The following is a 19,536-nucleotide window of genomic DNA, read 5'->3' on the forward strand; positions in this document are numbered from 1 at the left end:
ATGTGGTCAGATTTAACTAATGAAGGTCCGACAGTTGCGGTGGTGCATCTGTTTGTCATGTTAGTGAGGACCAGCTCTAGAATGTTTGTTCCTCTTGTTCGTGTTTGAACAATTTGGTCCAGGGCATTTGAGTTAATAAAGTCAAGGAACTTTTGCGCTAGTGAGTTAGGGCTAGAGTAGGCTTCTCAGTTGATGGTGGGATAGTTGAAATCCTCCATGACCAGAGTGTTTGGCAGTATTTGGATTGACTCCAGTTTGGTCGAGTAGGCCTTGTGCACATCATGATCATGAAGAGGGATCTATAACTAACTAAGACTTGAATGGGGGTCTTGCCCACAGTAGTCTGAACATGGAGTAACCCCATGGAGTTGTTCAGTCTAACTAACTGGGAGATGAATTTGTCTCTAATATAGATAAAAACACCACCTCCTTTGGTTATCACACATTCATTTTGCAGTCTGAAGGTGGGAAAGACATTGTAGCCTTGCAAGGCTGTGTTACTCTCTGCACCAGATTTCTGTGATTGCCCAGACATCTATATCCTCCAGTGATAGAAGTGCTTCCGGAGTGTGCAGTTTATGGTTTAAGCTCCTAGCATTTAGCAGCATAACCCTTATTTTGTTATGGTGGGCAATTTTCACATCATCAGTTTTGTTTTTGAGACCTTGCCTAAAAAAGGCACTATGAGGGAGGAAAGAGCTTTTGCCAGCAGCTGAAAGCTTAATGATGCCAGGTGCAAAATGTATCTGGCTAAGCAGCAAGGTTTATCGACCATGTCATCTCAGACTGACAGAAACTGTATCGCCTTTGAATGACACCAAAATCTAAACCAATTATTGAAATCGATCATTTTTTGTTTATACTGTGGCATCATTCTAGGTGAGGGTAATATGCTGCTCAAGGCTAGGGACATACCTGCCTGGGACATATACTCAGAGAGTTCAAGCATGTCTCTCTCGTCATATAGTACAGTGAGGTATGTCTCAGGTCATTCAATCCAACAGCAGCTAAGACACAGTCCTAATGGTACTTGTTGCTGAGCGACCTGAGTGCATTTGTGATCTGACAAATCCTGCCATCAGACAGGAAGCTGACCGTGACCTTCTCCTTATCTAACCTGGTGAATGGTACATCCATGTGTCTTACTATGGAGTCTCCAATGACAAGAAAATTTGTTTTTTGAGTGTTAAGCCTTAAGGGCTTGGTAGGTGAGACACTGGTGTTGCTACTGTATGTGTATTGGGTGCTGTGTGAAATCTGTTAGTTGTAGCAGTCTTTTGTTTTGAAAGTCTCTGGTGTTTCAGTAAATTTTTTTAGGGAAACTCTGCATATGTTGATTTATGTGTTGGATGCATACTATGTGTTTGAGTAGTGGTACTTTGTGCACGAGTAGTGGTGGGTGAGTTGACAGCCTCTTCAGTGTTAGTGTTTTGAGTGCGAGAAAGTAGGGATTCAAGATTCTTGATGCAGGTACTAGAGTGAGTTATTAGTAGAGGGTTGTCAGTGTACAAGAGGCAGTTGCTACACTGCCTCAGGAGACTGAAGTTAACAAGGCTGGCCAGAGAACAATGATAAACCAACTGTCCATAATGCTAGGTTTGAAGAGCTGTTATCACAAAGGGGGTGTTTTTTTGTTATCACAAAGGGGGATCTAGGAGGTGGTCTGTAGATGGATATTTCTGACAGGGTTTTTGACTGGTAATTTAATAGGTCACAGCTCACTAGCAATACGTCTTAGACCAGAGATGCACTAAAGATGAGGACTACACTACTGTACTACAGCTGTATCTAAGGGAAAATTTGTCAAAATTATCTGTCTGGCTATGGCACACAATTGAGATGAAGTGTGCAGTGCTGCACAATATTTAAACAAGCAGAAACATACTCATACATGATGCTTAATTGCTAAAAACTAAAAACTTAAAAATTTTTTTTAAAAACTCAAAAGAACAAATGAAGGTGCTTAATCCAAGCCCTACACCAATTACCGTTCACCACACAGGTTCCAGTCAGCACACATCACTCACAAGGATGCAGAAGGACCCCTCCCAATAAAAGATGGCTTGGAAAATGTGCTCAGAATACAACTGCCACTACAAACAGACCCAGATACAGCAAATCTGTATCTGGACTATGCTACTAGGTACACTAATTTAGGTGAGAAAAAGAAAAAATCTTTTAAACAGCAGAAAAACAGGAAAGAGACACTAAAGAATGTTTTAAACATCAGAAAAACAGCAAGGAGACAATAAAGAATGTTTTAAACAGCAAACAGATTAGTTATTTAAAACACTGCTTGGTGGGAAAATAGAACATGCAGAACAGATGTCTTGCAAACTGTGAAAAGTAGCCGCAATTACTTTGCATACAGTGAAAATAGCAAAAAGCTTTGCAAAAGTAAAAACAGCAACAAAATAAGATTTAACAGGAACTGAAAGGCAGACAAATGCAGTTCAAACAGTGCAGTTTATTTACAGTATTAAAATACAGTATTAAATAAGCAGATCACAATAAAAAGTGCAGTAAATAGTATACTCAAGCCAAAAAAAAAAAAACCAGGCAACTTATGGTTTTTGGGAAGCTCAGAAGCCTCTATTCATCTGGTATCTCAGCTCAGAGTTGTGGTTGGTAGCCCACCTCAGTTCAGCTTGGTTCAAACAAGCGGAAACAGGCACAAATACTGGTCTTAAATACCAGAAGCTAAAAACGTAAAAAAAACTTTTAAAAACTCAAAAGAACTGATGAGGGTGCTTACTCCAGGCCCTAGACCAATCACTCATCACCAGACAAGTTCCAATCAGCACACCTCTCACAAGGGTGCAGAAGGGCCTCTTCCAATCAAAGATGGCTTGGAAAATGTGCTCAGAGTACAGCAGCCACTACAAACAGACCCAGATGCAGCAAACCTGCATCTGGACTTTGCTACAGCTACTAGCTACACTAATTTAGGAGGGAAATTCTAAAAAAGTGTTTTATACACCAGAAAAAACAGCAGTAAGACACTAAAAATGTTTTAAGCATCAGACAAAACAGCATGGAGATACTAAAGAATGTTTTAAACAGCTAACAAATCAGTTATTTAAAACACTGCTTGGCGGGAAAACAGAACAAACAGAACAGATGTCTTGCAAACTGTGAAAAGTAGAAACAATTACTTTGCAAACAGTGAAAATAGCAAAAAAGCTTTGCAAAAGTGAAAACAGCAGCAAAATAAGATTTAACAGGAGCTGAAACTCAGACAAATGCAGTACAAATAGTGCAGTTTAGTTCACATTATTAAAATACAGTATTAAATAAGCAGAACACAATAAAAAGTGCAGTAAATAGTATAATCAAGCAATAAAAAGGCAGCTTATGGTTTTGGAAGCTCAGAAGCCACTAGTCATCTGGTATTTCCACTCAGAGTTGTAAATGGTAGCCCACCTCAGTTCAGCTCGGTGCCTTTCAGTGTACAGGCCTACTGCCATGACCATCTCGCACACAGCAAAAAGGTGTGCAACTGTTTCCAATTCTTTTTTTATAGAACCTACGTTTGTCTATTTCTCCCTCATGTTCAATGGCCTTTGTAAACCAAGGTGTATGTAGTCCACTATATTGGGCTGCCATTATTAGCCTTTTATCCTTTCGTTTCATCTCACCTCTCCTTAGGCATTCCTGTGTCAAATCATGATCAACATGAGGTTGTTCTAGGAGATCTCTATATTTGCAACTAAATTTATGGCCTTTCCACATTCTTTTCCTTTTCATCCTTCTTTCTTTTATTTCTTTGGCACATTCAGTCAATGTCTGACTTCTGTTTACTTTTGGTTTGAGTTCCTTTCATGCTTGATAACTCAATGCTTCTGATAAACTAAGCAGAGAGGTCATCTTAAACTTTTTCTCCACATGTTTTAAATGACTACATATGTATACATGTAATCAATTTTGTGGAGGCCCAAACCTCCTTCAGAGCAAGGGATATATAATATTGGTATACACTGTTTTTTATATATCATTTGATAAATGTGAAGCATTTTTCTTGTTTTTCTGGCCATCTGATCCATTACCTTTTTGGTGTCTGTTCGGGATATGCATTTAAGTAGTTCTTACTGAAAGCTAAATCTTCTTTTAAAGACGTTAATAATTTTAGCCAGAAGTTAAGTATTGTATCTGGGCCTGGGGTTTTCCACTTATGAGTTTTTATTAATTTTGTTTCAATTTCTCTAGCAGTTACTTTATACAATTTCATATCCTATACATTTGAACTTCTTACTATTTTATTTCTTATATACATTCATCATCTTTATTATGTTCCACATGGTCTTCACAGTTATTTCTGCAAAATATATGCATTTATTCTTTTTTAGTGGTGTTTCTATTCCTTGTGCTTTGTTTCCTAATTCTCTATAAAACATTTTTGGGTCATCAATGAATTTCTTATTTTGTACTTTTCCTTTATATTTTATCTACATATCTTATAATTTTTATGCCTGTTCTAATATTCATAGTTTATTACTTGCAATATTATACAATAGATCTTGGTCTCTTCTTCTGATACTGAGCATTGCTGTTATCACATCTATCTTTCTAAGTATATTTGTTGATCTGTTCCCTCTTCTATATTCTTCTAATAGAGATAGTTCTTGTCTTAATCCCTTTATAGTTCTCTGATGCTTCCATGATGGCATTTTATTTCATCCCTTTCTTTCCTTTATTGCTCTGGTAAGACGATATTTGTTAGTAATTTAGGTGCACAGTAATATATCGTATTTACTTCTGTTAACATTATATGAATTTCTGTTAATAATCTTGATTACTGTGTCCATCTGTTTTATCAAACATTTTGGGTCTTCTGTAATCTATTTATCTGTCTTAATATCTCTATATCTATCTATTGACTCAAGCAACTCTTATTTAAGCTTATTTTCTTCTAAAGTGAGGGCATATTTTTGCTGCCTCTTTCCTGCAGGCATTCTACATAAAGTTCCAGACCACCTTCTTGTGGCATATTCAGCTGCATCCTGCGTCATTCATTGTTCTTTCATATGGGAACTCATTGGCCCATCACTCCACATAATTGACTGCATCAGACTTGCTACTATTTCCTGCTCCTTCTCTTGCTGCAGAACTCTAAATGAACTTTTGTACTGGTTTCTACTGAAAACTCCAGATTATCATCATGTGACAAGTGATAGATGCTTTCTGTTCCACCTGTTTCTCCTTAATTTGGGGGCTCAGTGTTCCATCATGCTCTGACATTACCAAAGTTAGAGTTTATACACTAAATCCTTCACTTCACATGTAATCCATAACTTCAGTTTCTATTTCTTTACATTCTTCATTACTATGCCTCTTTTCTACTTCCCCCACTTTGTTTTCTTATTTGTTGCATTGTAAAAATGTCCATATCGGAGTGCCTTTGCTTATATTTCTCTTCAAATATCTTTGCTGTTGCTTTTCTTTTCTTTTTTCCTTTCTTTTTTATTTTTTATATTGATAAGTTTTGCTGTCTCCTTTGCATACATATTGCACTATATTAAATCTCTTTTTCTTTCCGATGTCCATATTTTTTCTACAGAAGTCTCCTGCTCCACCTGTTTCTCCTTAATTTGGGGACACATTGTTCCATCATGCTGTGACATAACTTATGTTAGACTTTCTACACTTTGCAGGTATTCCATAACTTCAGTTTCTATTTTTAACTTCTACTTTACTAATCTTCTGTTCTACATTCCCCTTTATGATCTTATTTTTGTATCCTGAAATTTTCCATATCTGGGTGCCTTTGACTATATTTCTCTTCAAATATCTTTGGTGCTGCTTTTTTGTATTGATTAGTTTGGCTTTCTCCTTTGCATAAATATTGCACCATATCAGATCTCTTTTATTTCCATAGTCCATGTTTCTTTTTTATAACTTTTAAAAATATCTAGGCTTTGTACATAATATTTTTACACTTTCTTTGTCACTGCTTTTCCAAGTGGCCCAAAGTTTCTTTCTCTATATAATGCTTTTCATGGATCTGTTATATTAATGAGCACAAATTTGCTTTTGAAACGTTTAACAGTTTTTTCTTGTACAATTATTTTTCTTTTCTCTAATTTCTCTCTTAATCTTTTCAGATATCTTCTATCTGTAAATTCTGAGCTTCTTGGATTATAGTAAATCTAGATAATTTCTTCCTTATCCTCAGCAGTCCACTCTATCATTTTTATAGCTTTTTTTGGCCTGTCAGTTTTTGAATTTTATGTGGACTACTTCCTTCTACAACAGGGGACCCATATTGATGTCTGCAGCAATTCCTGTACACAGTTTATATGAAGATGAAAGAAAGTTTGGATACATTATGACTTTCAACATGTTGCAGAGTTTGTAAATCGTTGTGAATGTTAGTTCAGGAGCAACAGTCAAAGAGCTCATCCGTGGAATGTGTAGGAAGTCAGTTGTCTACCTAATTTTCATTGTATTTGGATTAGTAATCATTTAATGAGTAGATGCATTAATATTTTTTATTTACTAATTAATTAATTTGTTGGTCTTAAATCACATTGCTTTACACATAGACAAATAAATTGAGCAAATGAGGGCATACTGAGCTGTTAGATATGGTTTTAAAATGGGTTTAAACTTTAACTGTAAAATACTTAGGCAGAGGTGTGGCCAAAATTTTTAGAACTGTACAACTGCATCAATATAATTTTGTCAGCCTTAACCTTAAAAAATATTTAGTGAACCAGGTGAGATTTAATAAAATTTCACAGTAAGAGGTTCTCTGGTTCGATCCTTGGCTGGGGTGTCTTCTGTGCGGAGTTTGCCTGTCCTCCCTGTGGTCGCATGAGTTTCCTCCGGTGCTCCAGTTTCCTCCCACATCCCAAAGACATGCTGTAGGTGGACTGGACACTCTAAATTGGCCCTAGGCATGAGTATGTGCATGTGTGTGTCTTCCGTGGAAGGTTGGGCGCCGGGCTGGCAGCTCAACACCGTAAAGCTCTACTGCCAGTCATGAGAGGACAGGTGATCTGCTGTGGCGATCCTTAACTGGGAAAAGCCAAAACAAGAAGAAGAAGACCAACGCAACTTATTAAAATGCGGTTAAAAATGTTTGATTTAAATTCTGAACCACCTCAGTGAATAAAATAAATTATTCAAAATGTGAACACCATGGTGTACATCCCACATGTCTGGCTACAGCCTTACATTTAGATACAGGTTATCCACCCAGCAGTGGAAACCTTGGCTCTAGATGATTGTCACTGTTGAAGTGACATCCCGACCCCATGTGCAAAAATGGAAATAAAGGGCTGTGGATGGATGGATGGATGGATGGATGGATGGATGGATTTGATAAACTGTAAAGATGTACTTAAATTTCATCTTGGGAACACGTGTGTCAAGTGTGCCTGAACAGTAGGGATACTAAAATAATATTCTGAATTATAATGCAAACCAAAATCCTAAAATATCACTTAGTGCTCTCTAAACTATTTGACATATATTTAATGCCATAAACCAGCCATACAACTTTATTTCAGTAAATGTTTTGATTATGCATGTTAAGTGATCCAGCCTGTGACTATATGTTGTGGTAACGGTTACAAAGTGACTCATTATTAGATTGATAACTGAACAGTTTTACTTGAAATTCATGCAGTATGTACACTAATCTGTTTATTGTTCATTTTATTAAATTGAATGCCTTATATGCAACTTGTAATTTACTGCTTCAATTGACAGTAACCACATCAATGCACATTTAGCATTTTTGTTCCCACTGTAATTGACGTCATCTACCACTACTATGTCATTAATCATTAAAGTGTGTTCTGCAAACAGCGCCTCTTAGTGTTCATGGTGCAGATAGATTCCCACCCAGTTTTCTCACCTGTACCACACATTACTTAGAGGGGCAAGCCCAGAGTCTAAAATTCTGGCCGAAATGAACTTGTTCTGATACCTCCCAGTTGTCACCACCCACTTACCATGTCATCATCAACCCTATTCCTGGTTTCAATTTTTCTTATGCAGCCTTGTTTCATTCCCTCTGGTGAAAACAATTAGTAATATTCAGTTCCTGTCGAAGCTTTCAGTCCCCAGTCAGTGGGAAACAATAAGGTTATTACATTACTTTGTGTGTTTGTGGTGGGGGTAGTTAGGCATGACTCTCTGTGTTTACTTTTTATGAACTCATCAAAATGCTTATCTTAATTGTGCAGCTCTTTATTTCCTTTATTTATGCTGCATAGCATGACTGCACGTACAGTTTAATGAATTCTTACTAAATCTTAGCAGTCTCAACATATTCCCCTTACAGGTTGTCGTACTGTACAGCCCCCATTGTAACACTTGTCATACTGTACAGCCCCCCATTGTAACAGTAAATTTTGGACATCATTGTCTAAAATGAATCTATTACTTATGTCACATATGTTTTTTTACAGCAGCTCAGAAAACCATTACACTTGGCTAGTATTCAGAGATCAAAAAACAAGACATGAAAAATAGAAGATTGCTTCTACTACTGTTCAAAACCTGCAGCAGCCTGATGCTTTCTACCGAGCAAGTGACAGTTATGCATAACATCATAACACTTAGCTAGCATTCAGATATCCGCACAAAATAAAATATGAAATGAACAGAAAACTCTGTTTACTAATGTTTTAGCTTTACGCTGCTCATATGCTTTCCTGCAAGGTAGTAGCAAGTGAGGTCATAAAATTCCAGGAAGGCTACTTTTCTCTGAGGGTAAAAAGCACAGGTGAAACTAATGAATGACTCAGTGAGAGGTGCTGTGAGTACAACTGAAATTTAGATAGAATTTGACTTAAGACCATTGAAAAAACTTCCTGTAAGCACCCCTGCCCAAACCCCGCAGCCAAAACTGGGGCACACTTAAAAAGCCAGACTGAAAATGTAAACAAAGACCAGAATCAAACAAAAAAATCTCTGGGACTGTCCCTTTAATTTCTCTCCACTGTTATTGACGCCAGCACCTATTATTTGCTATTAATCATTAGGCGTGTTTAACACAGAGCACTGCTTAACAACTTTCTTTCCAAACAGTTGTTTAAAATGATAGCAATGAGCCCAAGTGTTACCATGCTTCTTTCCATCCGCATTGTAAATTGTTCTTGTCACAACAATTCATCACAAACAAGTATAAATTAGCCCTATCAAACAATTAACAACTAATTCTGGCTTGTACATGCTTCTCTAGATAATATTTCTTCTAAAAAAATCTACCAAATTTATCATACTGTCCTGCTGATCTTCTCTACCTGTTCAAATAACATCCTTTAAAAGCCATTTGTGAATATCAATTCCCTTTATCAACGCAATAAGTGATACATAAACTACCTTGAATTCAACTAATGCAAGATGTACTCCTACATATCTGTCAAAAATCATATTCTTGAACCCTAAAGTCACCTTTTACTCATAGAATACTAACATTACTTTCTTGGACAGCCATTTAAGTTGTAGCAGCATTGTGTGAGTAAATTTACCCCTCACGGGTGACATTAAACAACATTTTAAATGCTATTTAGACATTTCTTTTACTATGCATAACCAAGATTTGGGTTGCAATGGTTTTGGTGAATACTGTAAGCTGTCATTTGTAAATGGGAAATCATTACAGCATTAGTGGAAAGGATTACTGATTATTGAGAAATCATTTGCTTTGGCATCTTTTAGTGATTGTGCATACTTGGTAGAACTACAGTGATTTCAGAAGTCTATATGTTGAGTAGATGAAAGCAAATATTACAAGTCATACTGCTAAAAACCAAGATCCTTGTGTGTAGTTTTTTGTTGCATGCCAGTAGATGGTACCAGTTATTTTCTATTGCCTGCTGAGGATTTATGCGCACTTTTTTTGCTTCTGCATTCTTATGGCAAGGATGTTTACTTGGATCATAGGATCATAGGAAGTTACTAGGTTAATGGCCCTAGGACCCATACAAGCCTAGCCAAGTTCTACCCTTATTCCCATAATCAGCACCTATTGCCTCTGTCCAAGAGGGACACAGGTGGAACCCCCAGGATGAATTTACAGTTATCCATCCAATCGTCCAGAGTGCATTTGAAGAGGGCCAATGAAGTGTTCTGTTAGACATGAAGTGGAAGTCTGTTCCAAATGTGTGGTAACCTCTGGGAGACAAATCTGTCCCACAGGCAGGTTCTATTAATGTTACATACCAAGTTAAGGTCTTTAGCGCAAGTAACCCATGTACTATTTGACTTACAGAGATGCAGCATTTCCAATAAAAGCAGGGTCAGACTTTGCCTTGTATGCAAGGCAGAGATTGCCGCTGAGTTGTCTGTATGAAACAGAATAAAGTGACAGTGATTTCAGATGATCCACATAGGACAGATGCTGAAAACCTAGAATTTTCCTTGTGAGGAACCTTTGTGGTCTCTCCAATTGCTGCAGGTGCTTGGAAAGTTGCATACCAAAAGGGTTGTTGTACTCAATTATTGGCCTGATGAGGGAAAAGTACAGGGAGGTTATAACTTCTTTTTTTCTGGAGACAATGCCCTTACTTATGAGATGAGCAATATAGAATGACCTTCTTACTGTGGAGACATGGTGGTCAAAGGTGAGGTTGCTGTCAACCTGAGTGCTCAGGTCTCTCACCACTGAGTGCATACTTAAGGTGTTGCTATTGATGTGGTAGTTAGCAGGAACATTGTCCTTACTGAAAGGGATGATAATACATTTTTTTCATTGAGTTTACGGCCATGACTTTGGCACCAATCATTTGTTTGTAAAGACCCTCTTGCAGGATGTTGACATCATACGGACATTCAGTGACTACTCTCAGTTTGCAGTCATCAGCAAACTTTGTCAGCCACAGACCTTTAGTTTTTGTTTCTACTTTGGAGAAACAGATTCCAAACAGTAGCGGTCCCAGGACTGATTCCTGTGGAACACCACTGGTTACAGGTCTGCTGTTGGAGGTAGATTTTCCTATTTTCCTATTTTCACTATATGGGTTCTGTCAGTGAGCCAGATAGTGAACTATCTAATGATATAAGGGTTGATACCTAGCTGAGTGAGTTTGTCAATGATGCCTGAGTGGGGGATAGTGTCAAATGCCTTGGCTAAGTCTAGGTAGACTGTATGCATAGATTTCTCCTCATCCAGGACCTTGGTGACTGTCTCGAAGAAGTCCACTAGGTTTAACAGGCATGATCTCACTTTGACAAATCCAAATTGAGTAGGGTCAAGTGTTTAGAGACTACTTGTACCTTTGTTGATATGTTCCATGATGATTCGCTCCATGGCCTTCTGGATAAGGCTAGTCAGGCTAATAGGTCTATAGTTCCCAAAGTCAGTGGAAACACCACCCTTGTGCAATGGAATAATGGTCGCTGTTTTCCATTCAGCTAGGATGAAGCCAGTGCTTAGACTATGATTGAAAAGAGTACCCAATGGTATTGCTAATTCTTGTTGGAGCCCATGTAGGACACAGCCTTGGATGTTATCAGGTCCCATAGATGCTGTGTTTCTGGCTTTAGAGAGGGCATTAATGACCTGCTCTTTAGAGATACAAGGCAGGGGACAGCTGGCAGGGATGTCATGGAGTACATGTGGTGAGGATAGGGGAGTGTAGTTTTCACAGAACCTTTTAGCCAACATGTTAGCTATGTCCACAGGCTCAGTTTATGTGGTATCATTAACTACCAGTTCAGCACAAATCTTGGCATTTTCTTTTAAGTTGCGGATGTAACTAAAGAATGCCTTATGGTTGCATTCATTTGAGGAAGCTAATTTGGATTCATAGTTTGCTTTGGAGGACTTCACAAAAATTTTTATTCACTTGTTTAAGCTGATGAGGGAGCATTTCCAGTTTAGGGCTTACTCCCTCTTACTCTTAGATAGCAATTTCTTCCACTTATTGTAAAGGCTGTTAATGGCAGTTGTCCACCAGGCAGGTTTGCTCTTCCTTGAGGAGCTTGCTTTGGTCCTATCAGGTACAGCTGAGTCAGTGCAGTTATACAGGTGTTTGTATAAAGCATTGGTGTAGAACCTGGCATAGTTCTCAGTTCCATCTAAGGGGAGAAGGTGCAGAAAATCTATTTATACCATCCTGCAAGAGGTTATAATCTGCTCTGGAGAAGTTTTTTGTTTAGTTGCTGCTTCGGGGGGGGGGGGGCAGGTGTGGATCGCTACTTCAAATGTGACTGATTTGTGGCCATATCTCATAATGGAAGACCTCAGAGTGGGTGTGCTACAGTGATCCCCCATATTTGTACACACCAGATCCAAGATGTTGACACCCCCTGTGGGGGTATCAACCAGCTGGTCCAGGGCATTGGAGTTAATGAAGTTGAGGAACCTTTGCGCAAGTGAGTTAGAGCACGAGTAATTTACCCAGTCAATGGATAGGTAAAGTCACCCAAAACCCTGGTGTTTGGATATATCTTTATAGACTCAAGTAGCTCCAAATAGGCAAAGTGGGTATCCTGATTCATGGAGGGGATCCTGTAGCTGGCAATGACTTGAACAGGCATCCTATCAACAGTTAATTGCACCTGAAGTATCTCCAGGGAATCAAGCTGTTTGATCAATCTGGAGGTATATTTATCTTTAATGAAAATTGGTACGCTGCCTCCTTTAGTTTTCATGCCTTCATTTTGTGGCCTGAACGTGTGGAAGGAGGTTTAACCTGGTATGGTTGGGGTGCTCTCCACAGCCTTGAACCAACATGTGTCTTTACTGGGAGATTCCTGTGTCAATAATGAATGAGAATTTACAGTATTACAAGAAAGTAGTAGGAGTTAAGGAAAGGACATATTTGTTAACAAACTGCTTTGTGTACTATTGTGAATGTATGTCAGTTAGTGCAAACAAAATTTCAGCACAATTTTATTTGGCTGGACTCTGCATGTATCATTATGGGGATTGTGTCACATAACTTTTTTTTCTGAGGATGGCAGAATGGTTTCATTGATGTGTTGTGTTGTTTGAGTGTTTAGTTTTTTGTTTATGACTGTGTCTTTTTTTTTTTTTTGCTTTGTTTTGTTTTTTTTGTTTATGACTGTGGCATTTAATGTGTAGTAATGATACAGAACAGGTGATAAAGGCAGAGAAAGAAAACTGAAATAATTTTTCAGGGTCAGCATGCATCTATGCGCATTACAAAGAAGACAAAATATACTTTTTTACAATGAATCTGCGGATGGAGTGGAAATTTGACTATGAATCACAAGCAAGCAAAAGAACACTAAATTAGCATTACGTAATGTGTCATTTATATCTCATTAAGAGATAATTTGCTTTGGCTTATTCACCGCCATTGTGTGGTAATGCTAATGGCTTCTATGAATCATGGCCTAGCTACCTCATTCGTGGATAGTGCAGAAACCCGTAATACATTTGCGCAATGACTATGAATACTGGCCTTACTTCACTGTATCTCAGCCTAAGTATTCACACTGTCTCCTGCCATTGAACTAACCAAGATAATCAATGTGGAAGTCTCATGTAAAATCATAAAAAGCAGAAATAATAAGACCTATAAATTGTGGTAGTATAAGCGATAAGCCAGATTGTCGAGTTTTCTGGCTACATACAGAGAGCTCAAACATTCTAGACTTTAATAACAATAATCCTATTTGTTAATCAGGAAGGCTCACTGGACAAACACACAAAGTCCCTTTTCATCAAGCAACATCTGGTTTAAGTGATTTGCTCAAGGTCATACATTAAGCAAGCATGGGCTGAGGGAACTTAAACCCTGTACTACAGGAACTACAGCTTGCACCCTTAACCTCTACTCCACCTGACAGACTTTCAGAGATCTTAAACCTATATTTTATCTAACTGACATGGTGTGCAACAACTACTACATTTTTCTGAATGACAAACCTAGGCATTGTCCTTGTGTAGGAGTCTTTTGTCATCACAAAGTACCTTTCTGTAACTCAGTATCAACTAGTCCATCTCTACATACACACACCACAAAAGGATGCTTGTCCAGTTTACCATATGGTCAGCAACTATATTCTTTTTGCAACCACCTGTCCCCTGACACCTAGTTTCAATATACCACATACCTGTCATAATTCTACAATGGCCATTTTTGCCATAGATATAACTCCCCACTTAGGGTCACTTCTACAGTCTTTAAACTATTAAAATCATCTTCACACTAACCATATTTCCTAGTACCAGAGTATGTTTTCCTCTCTATATTATGGCCCCTTCGCTGTAACCAGTAAATAAAGCAACATTTAGTTGTTTCTCCCCTTCTGTGGCATTTATGTGTTATTTTATTCCTCAGTATATACAATGCTAAGCTTGCATGAAATCCCATCACACTTTCATTCAGAATTTGTTTCCCTGTTTCTTAACATCATCCTGCTCATCAGATGTTTTATATGCATCTGTCAGTCTACCTACCTACCTGTATATCTATCCTTCAGTCTACATGGTAGCAGGAAAGTATGGAATAATCGTTTGGATTCACAAAACTTTTTTTTTTTTTTTCTTCAACAAAAAAAAAGCAAAAAAAATAAAAAATAAAATCCAATCCAAGCGATCAGCGCCTTCTCTCCCCTATCTTATCAAGACATTTTTATTATTAGGGCAGGTTTTTTTTATTATTTATGCCATGCTTAATTGTAATTTTAATAATCAATTGATTATTTGTTATACTGCATTTAAAAAAAAAGGATCCTTTTTACACTAATACAAGCTAATAATGGTTAGTTCTTGTTGTACTTTTTATCATAACCCATCTTTTGTTCCTTTTAATATTAAATGCATATCTAAAATTAAACATTGGATGCTTGAATGGAATAATCGTTTGGATGACATTGGACTTATTAAAACCATTTTGTTGACACGCATCTTGTCGAACACTAAACTACTGTAAGTCAGTACGTGCCTCCCTGCAGGATACATAGTAGCATTCATGCTACAGTTTCATAGAGTCAAGTTTCAATGGGATGTGTTCAGTACTCTAAATGTCAGCAATGTGAACCGCCAACATTTATGAATATCTTCATATATTTATCTATATATATATATATATATATATATATATATATATATATAGTTTCCTGTCTATCTATATACCTACCTATCTATATGGGTTTCCATCAAACATTCACACTCTAAGTGCTCAAAATATCATCTGCAGAGTCCACAAATTAACTTTTTGAACATTGCTGGTATTTAGATATGTGAGATTGCGGTACAGGGATAATCAGGAAATCTGCCCTTTTGCCACTGTAGAGCAATTGTGGAGTGGCATATATAATTAGTAGGAGAGTATGGGCCGCAGCCCCCAGAATAAGTTTTTCTTTTCATTTGAATCTTGGTGAGCAGAGATTTTGTATTTCTGAATCTTTTTTTATTTGACCCAGTTTCCTCTATGTCTTACCATTCAAACTTTTTGTAGTTAGAATACTTGACATAGACTCATGTTAGTTGTTCAAATTACAGTTTAGTGGAGTGAAACATTTTTTTAGGCTGAATTCCCATTTTATCAACTGTTTTATTTATTTACTTGCTTACTTATTTTAGGTTTTATGTTAGGGGATCATGGTTATGTTACTGAATTATGTTATACTAATGGGAAGATTTTGTTGTTTTGGAAGATTGTGGTTTAATGTTAACTTTTGGTGGTTGGTATATTAAGTCCCAGTAAGTGTATAAAAGTGTGGTCTTGGAGCTGGGATATTTAAGTACTTAAGTAGCAGGTAGTGTGGAGAGTGTAGGTGACTTTGCCTCTAGGTAGCTGTATGTGTGTGGGTGTGTGTGTGTGTGTGTGTGTGTGTGTGTGTGTGTGTGTGTGTGTGTGTGTGTGTGTGTGTGTGTGTGTGTGTGTGTGTGTGTGTGTGAGTGACTGTAAACAGGAGAGAAATGAATTTTTATTTTCTCTACTGTTGTATGATTTCAGAGATGATATATATAAGTTAGCAGGAATGTGGCTTGGTGGGGCTGACCACCCCCTTGAGAAAAAAAAAAATTTTTCAGTTTCTGATGCACTTTCATTCAGTGTAATTTTATTTATTTATTTTTTTTGTTTCTGCTATGTTTGCTATATTGAGCAGTCATTAGATTAAGGATAGACCATTCATGAGTGCAGTTTAACACAACAGGCACTTCAGGCAAAGGTGCCATTCCATAGAAGACGTGCATGATTCTGGTTCAGTCCTGATGCAACTCTGGCAGACAAATATACTGATCCACATGTGCCAAACATGTTGTGGAAATGCTGAGGGATCCAGGAGGAGGAAGCCTGAGAAATACCCATTGTGTCCTCAGTTTCTCTCTGGAAGACCCTTGGGCAATCATAGTGAGGGCTATACATACCCTGATATGCACATGTATAGGAAGGCCATGTATTCTCTTAATCCTTGACTGTGGACCTTACAAACTCAATAAAACCTGTACTATATCCCTGTATATTCTACATCTGTCAGACATGTCTTGGTCATGAATCATACCTGAGTTGTACTTAACCACAGCTGTTGCAAATCCCCCCATGACTAAGCGCAACAACTATGAATACCATCCACACTGTCTGTTTCTTGCTTACATTCTGCATCACCTTTCCATTTGCCCTAACAGATACAGTTTCCTTTATTTTTTATTTCAGAATGGTGCATATGTCTGCCTACTTTACTGCTTTCTAAAGTTAATTTTCTTCATTTTTATATCACCTTATTTTACTTTTTTGGATTTCTGAAAACTTTTCATACTTTCTTCTTGTCATTACAACGCTTAATTTATTTTCCTAAAAATCCCTGTTTATAAATATATAATCTGCTATATTTCAGAAATATGAATGTGTTTTATTAGATTTAGAACTCAGAAAGTAATATTTTAGACACGCACGCATGTGTGCGCAAGTGCATGCACACGTATACACACATTCTGTATGGACAGGGTAAAAAGCTCTGGTTTTAGAATTTCTACAGCATATTCTAATTCTGAAGAAAATACATTTGTTCTGGTATTTGAACCCTCTGTGCACTTAATAAGCTCGGTCTACTGATATACTGGTAATTTCATGAAGCAGTCTAATATATAACTGTTCATTGAAATTTATGCATTTTATATTTAAAGAAGAAAGCTTAGATGATCATTTCCATATTTTGGATATCATGCTATATGTGCTAACCTTAGTGAAGTTGAATTATTTATTTGGATGGCACAGTGGTGCAGTGGTTAACATTATCACCTCACCGCAAGAGGTTCTCCGGTTTCATTCTCAGTTGGGGTGCCTTCTGTGTGGAGTCTACATGTCCTCCCTGTGTTCATGTGGATTTCCTCTGGGTGCTCCATTTTCCTCCCATTTTACAAAGATGTGTCTGGAGCATTTCTTCCCAGGCCTCTGCTGAAAATTGTTTCATTTGAAGTTGGACTTTCCCGGTAAACAAATGTTAAATAAATAATTTTTTGTATAAGAAAAGGATATCGGAAATCTTCTAAACATTTTTCTTACTATTTGGCTGGTGCTCTGGAAGGAAATTTATGTCACAATATTTTCTAAAAGTATTTGTCAATGTTTAGTTTTAGCAGTAAATCCTAATCATAATGTTTTTTTAATGTCCCACAGCCATCAAATGTTATCGATTTTGGCAAGATAATCATTTATACAAGTAACTTGAAGATCATTCGGACTCCATTGGATAAAAGAGAATTACTGATCAAATTTGACAGAGACAAAAATGAGCAGCAGATTTTCTCACAAGCTGACGGAGGAGAAGGGTGTCAGAGCAACACGTATTTGGAAAGCTTGCAAAATCCTGTACCCACTGAGGTAATTATTAAAGACAGGCCTAACTAGGTTGCTTTAAAAAGGATTTTCAGAAAAATGAGACCTGAGTTAGTGATTTGATATTGCTTTTAACTGGAGAAGTGCCAATGTTTAGGGGTGACCTTGGGGTATGTGAACATTAAGCAAATTCTCAGGCAGTACTCTGATGAATCCATCTAATAGTGCACAGTGTACAGAAGTGCTAACAAAAGTACAGGGTTCACTTGGCATACAGATTGCACCCTTGATCCAGATACTGCAGTAGGACTCTACTTGTATAGCAAACTGTATTCAGAAAAAGCCACAAATTTAAAGTCAGAAAGTACAAATACAACTGAAAACTGAAAGGACTCATACAATTATTCTAGCTAATACAGAAGTGTGAGCTAACATTATCAATCTGTTTTTCATAAGTGCAGAGTGTTAGCAAGTTATATGCTTCCTGGATATTTTTTTTATAAGATATGTTCCCTAATAAGAATTTAAACACACACTGTATTTGCCAAACATTGTTATATTAATACAACAGCCACTGCATATGCAGGGAAATTAACATGTTTTGTTGGCATTTTAGAAAAGTGTCATACATACTTTATTTTGTAATATACAGGGAACATCCATTGATTGGGTCACCACCAAGGTGCTATACTGCATGTACACGCACACAGTACACGGTTTTCCTGGCAAATTCATACTTTTATTAAATGTAATTTTAAAATGAGATGCATGGGGCTGTACCCTATAAGAGGCCTTTTTTTTATAAAGCTGACTCTTCTGAAAATTGTAAGTTGTATAAAACCATGCAGCAAAGTTGTTTATAGCATTTACCAAGTATAGGATACCATTAGGAAAGGTGGTATCCAGGTATACAATTCATAAAAAAGGAATTTTGTAGAAAAATGTGGTTATTTGATTATAATGTTTACTAAAACAGTTAGTGAAAGACAGAAGTAAAATATAACTTTATCAAATACAACTATCTTACATCCTCAATGTTGTAAAACTTAGATACAATCAATTCAATTTAAATATACACATCAGTTAAGAAGTCAATTAGGAAACAATTTAGAAATAACCAAAAACAGGATTCCTTTAATCAAGCTAACTAACTTAAGGTACAATATTAGAACATATGCACACATACAATGCATGAGTATGCTTCTTTATATATTTAAATATAAAACGTTAAATAAAACATCAACTTCTCAGAATAAATACTTCATGAATAATTCATTATTCAAGCCAGCTAGTTGGAGAGTACCATAAGAAAAATATAAGCCATGCTTCCCTCCTTAATAACGTATCAGACACACGAATATGCAAGCCAGAATTCTGACTTATAAACATCACAAAATATTTCCAAAGATAAGTATCTCCATTATGCTGTTTACAAAAATACAAGCCCACAGGACAAGTTAAGTTACTATTTCTAATATCTGTAATATGCTGCTGTACACAATTCTTCACTTGTCTGACTGCCCTATATAATATTTATCACAATGGAATCATAAACCATATACCATGGCCATTTGGTAGCAATTCTTATCAGCAGACGCATAAAAATAATGGCATTAATACAAAATTCGATCTTGTATCTCTATAACAACAGACTGTATGGTCTTACAATTATTTTCCAACTCCTCATTCTGTGTGGAAACACTATATACTACTAAATCAGAGCAATTACAATTACACATATTTTCAGGCAATGACAAACAATCATATATTCAATATTTCGCCTGTTTGGGGTGAGGCACAAACCCACAGACTCATGAAAGGC

General features: G+C 37.0%; 1 protein-coding gene across 1 annotated transcript in view; it reads left to right on the plus strand.

Moving 5' to 3' along the window:
• GRXCR2 (glutaredoxin and cysteine rich domain containing 2) overlaps nucleotides 1-19,536 on the plus strand; it is a 93,743-nt gene that overhangs the window by 44,089 nt on the left and 30,118 nt on the right. Inside the window, exon 2 of the mRNA XM_044064027.1 lies at nucleotides 17,556-17,759. Within this exon, the coding sequence (XP_043919962.1) occupies nucleotides 17,556-17,759 (204 nt within the window). The remainder of the gene's footprint in view (nucleotides 1-17,555; nucleotides 17,760-19,536) is intronic.

The sequence above is a fragment of the Protopterus annectens genome, chromosome 2.part2, assembly GCF_019279795.1.
Source record: "Protopterus annectens isolate FY-2018-M chromosome 2.part2, PAN1.0, whole genome shotgun sequence".
NCBI classification, from domain to species: domain Eukaryota; kingdom Metazoa; phylum Chordata; order Ceratodontiformes; family Protopteridae; genus Protopterus; species Protopterus annectens.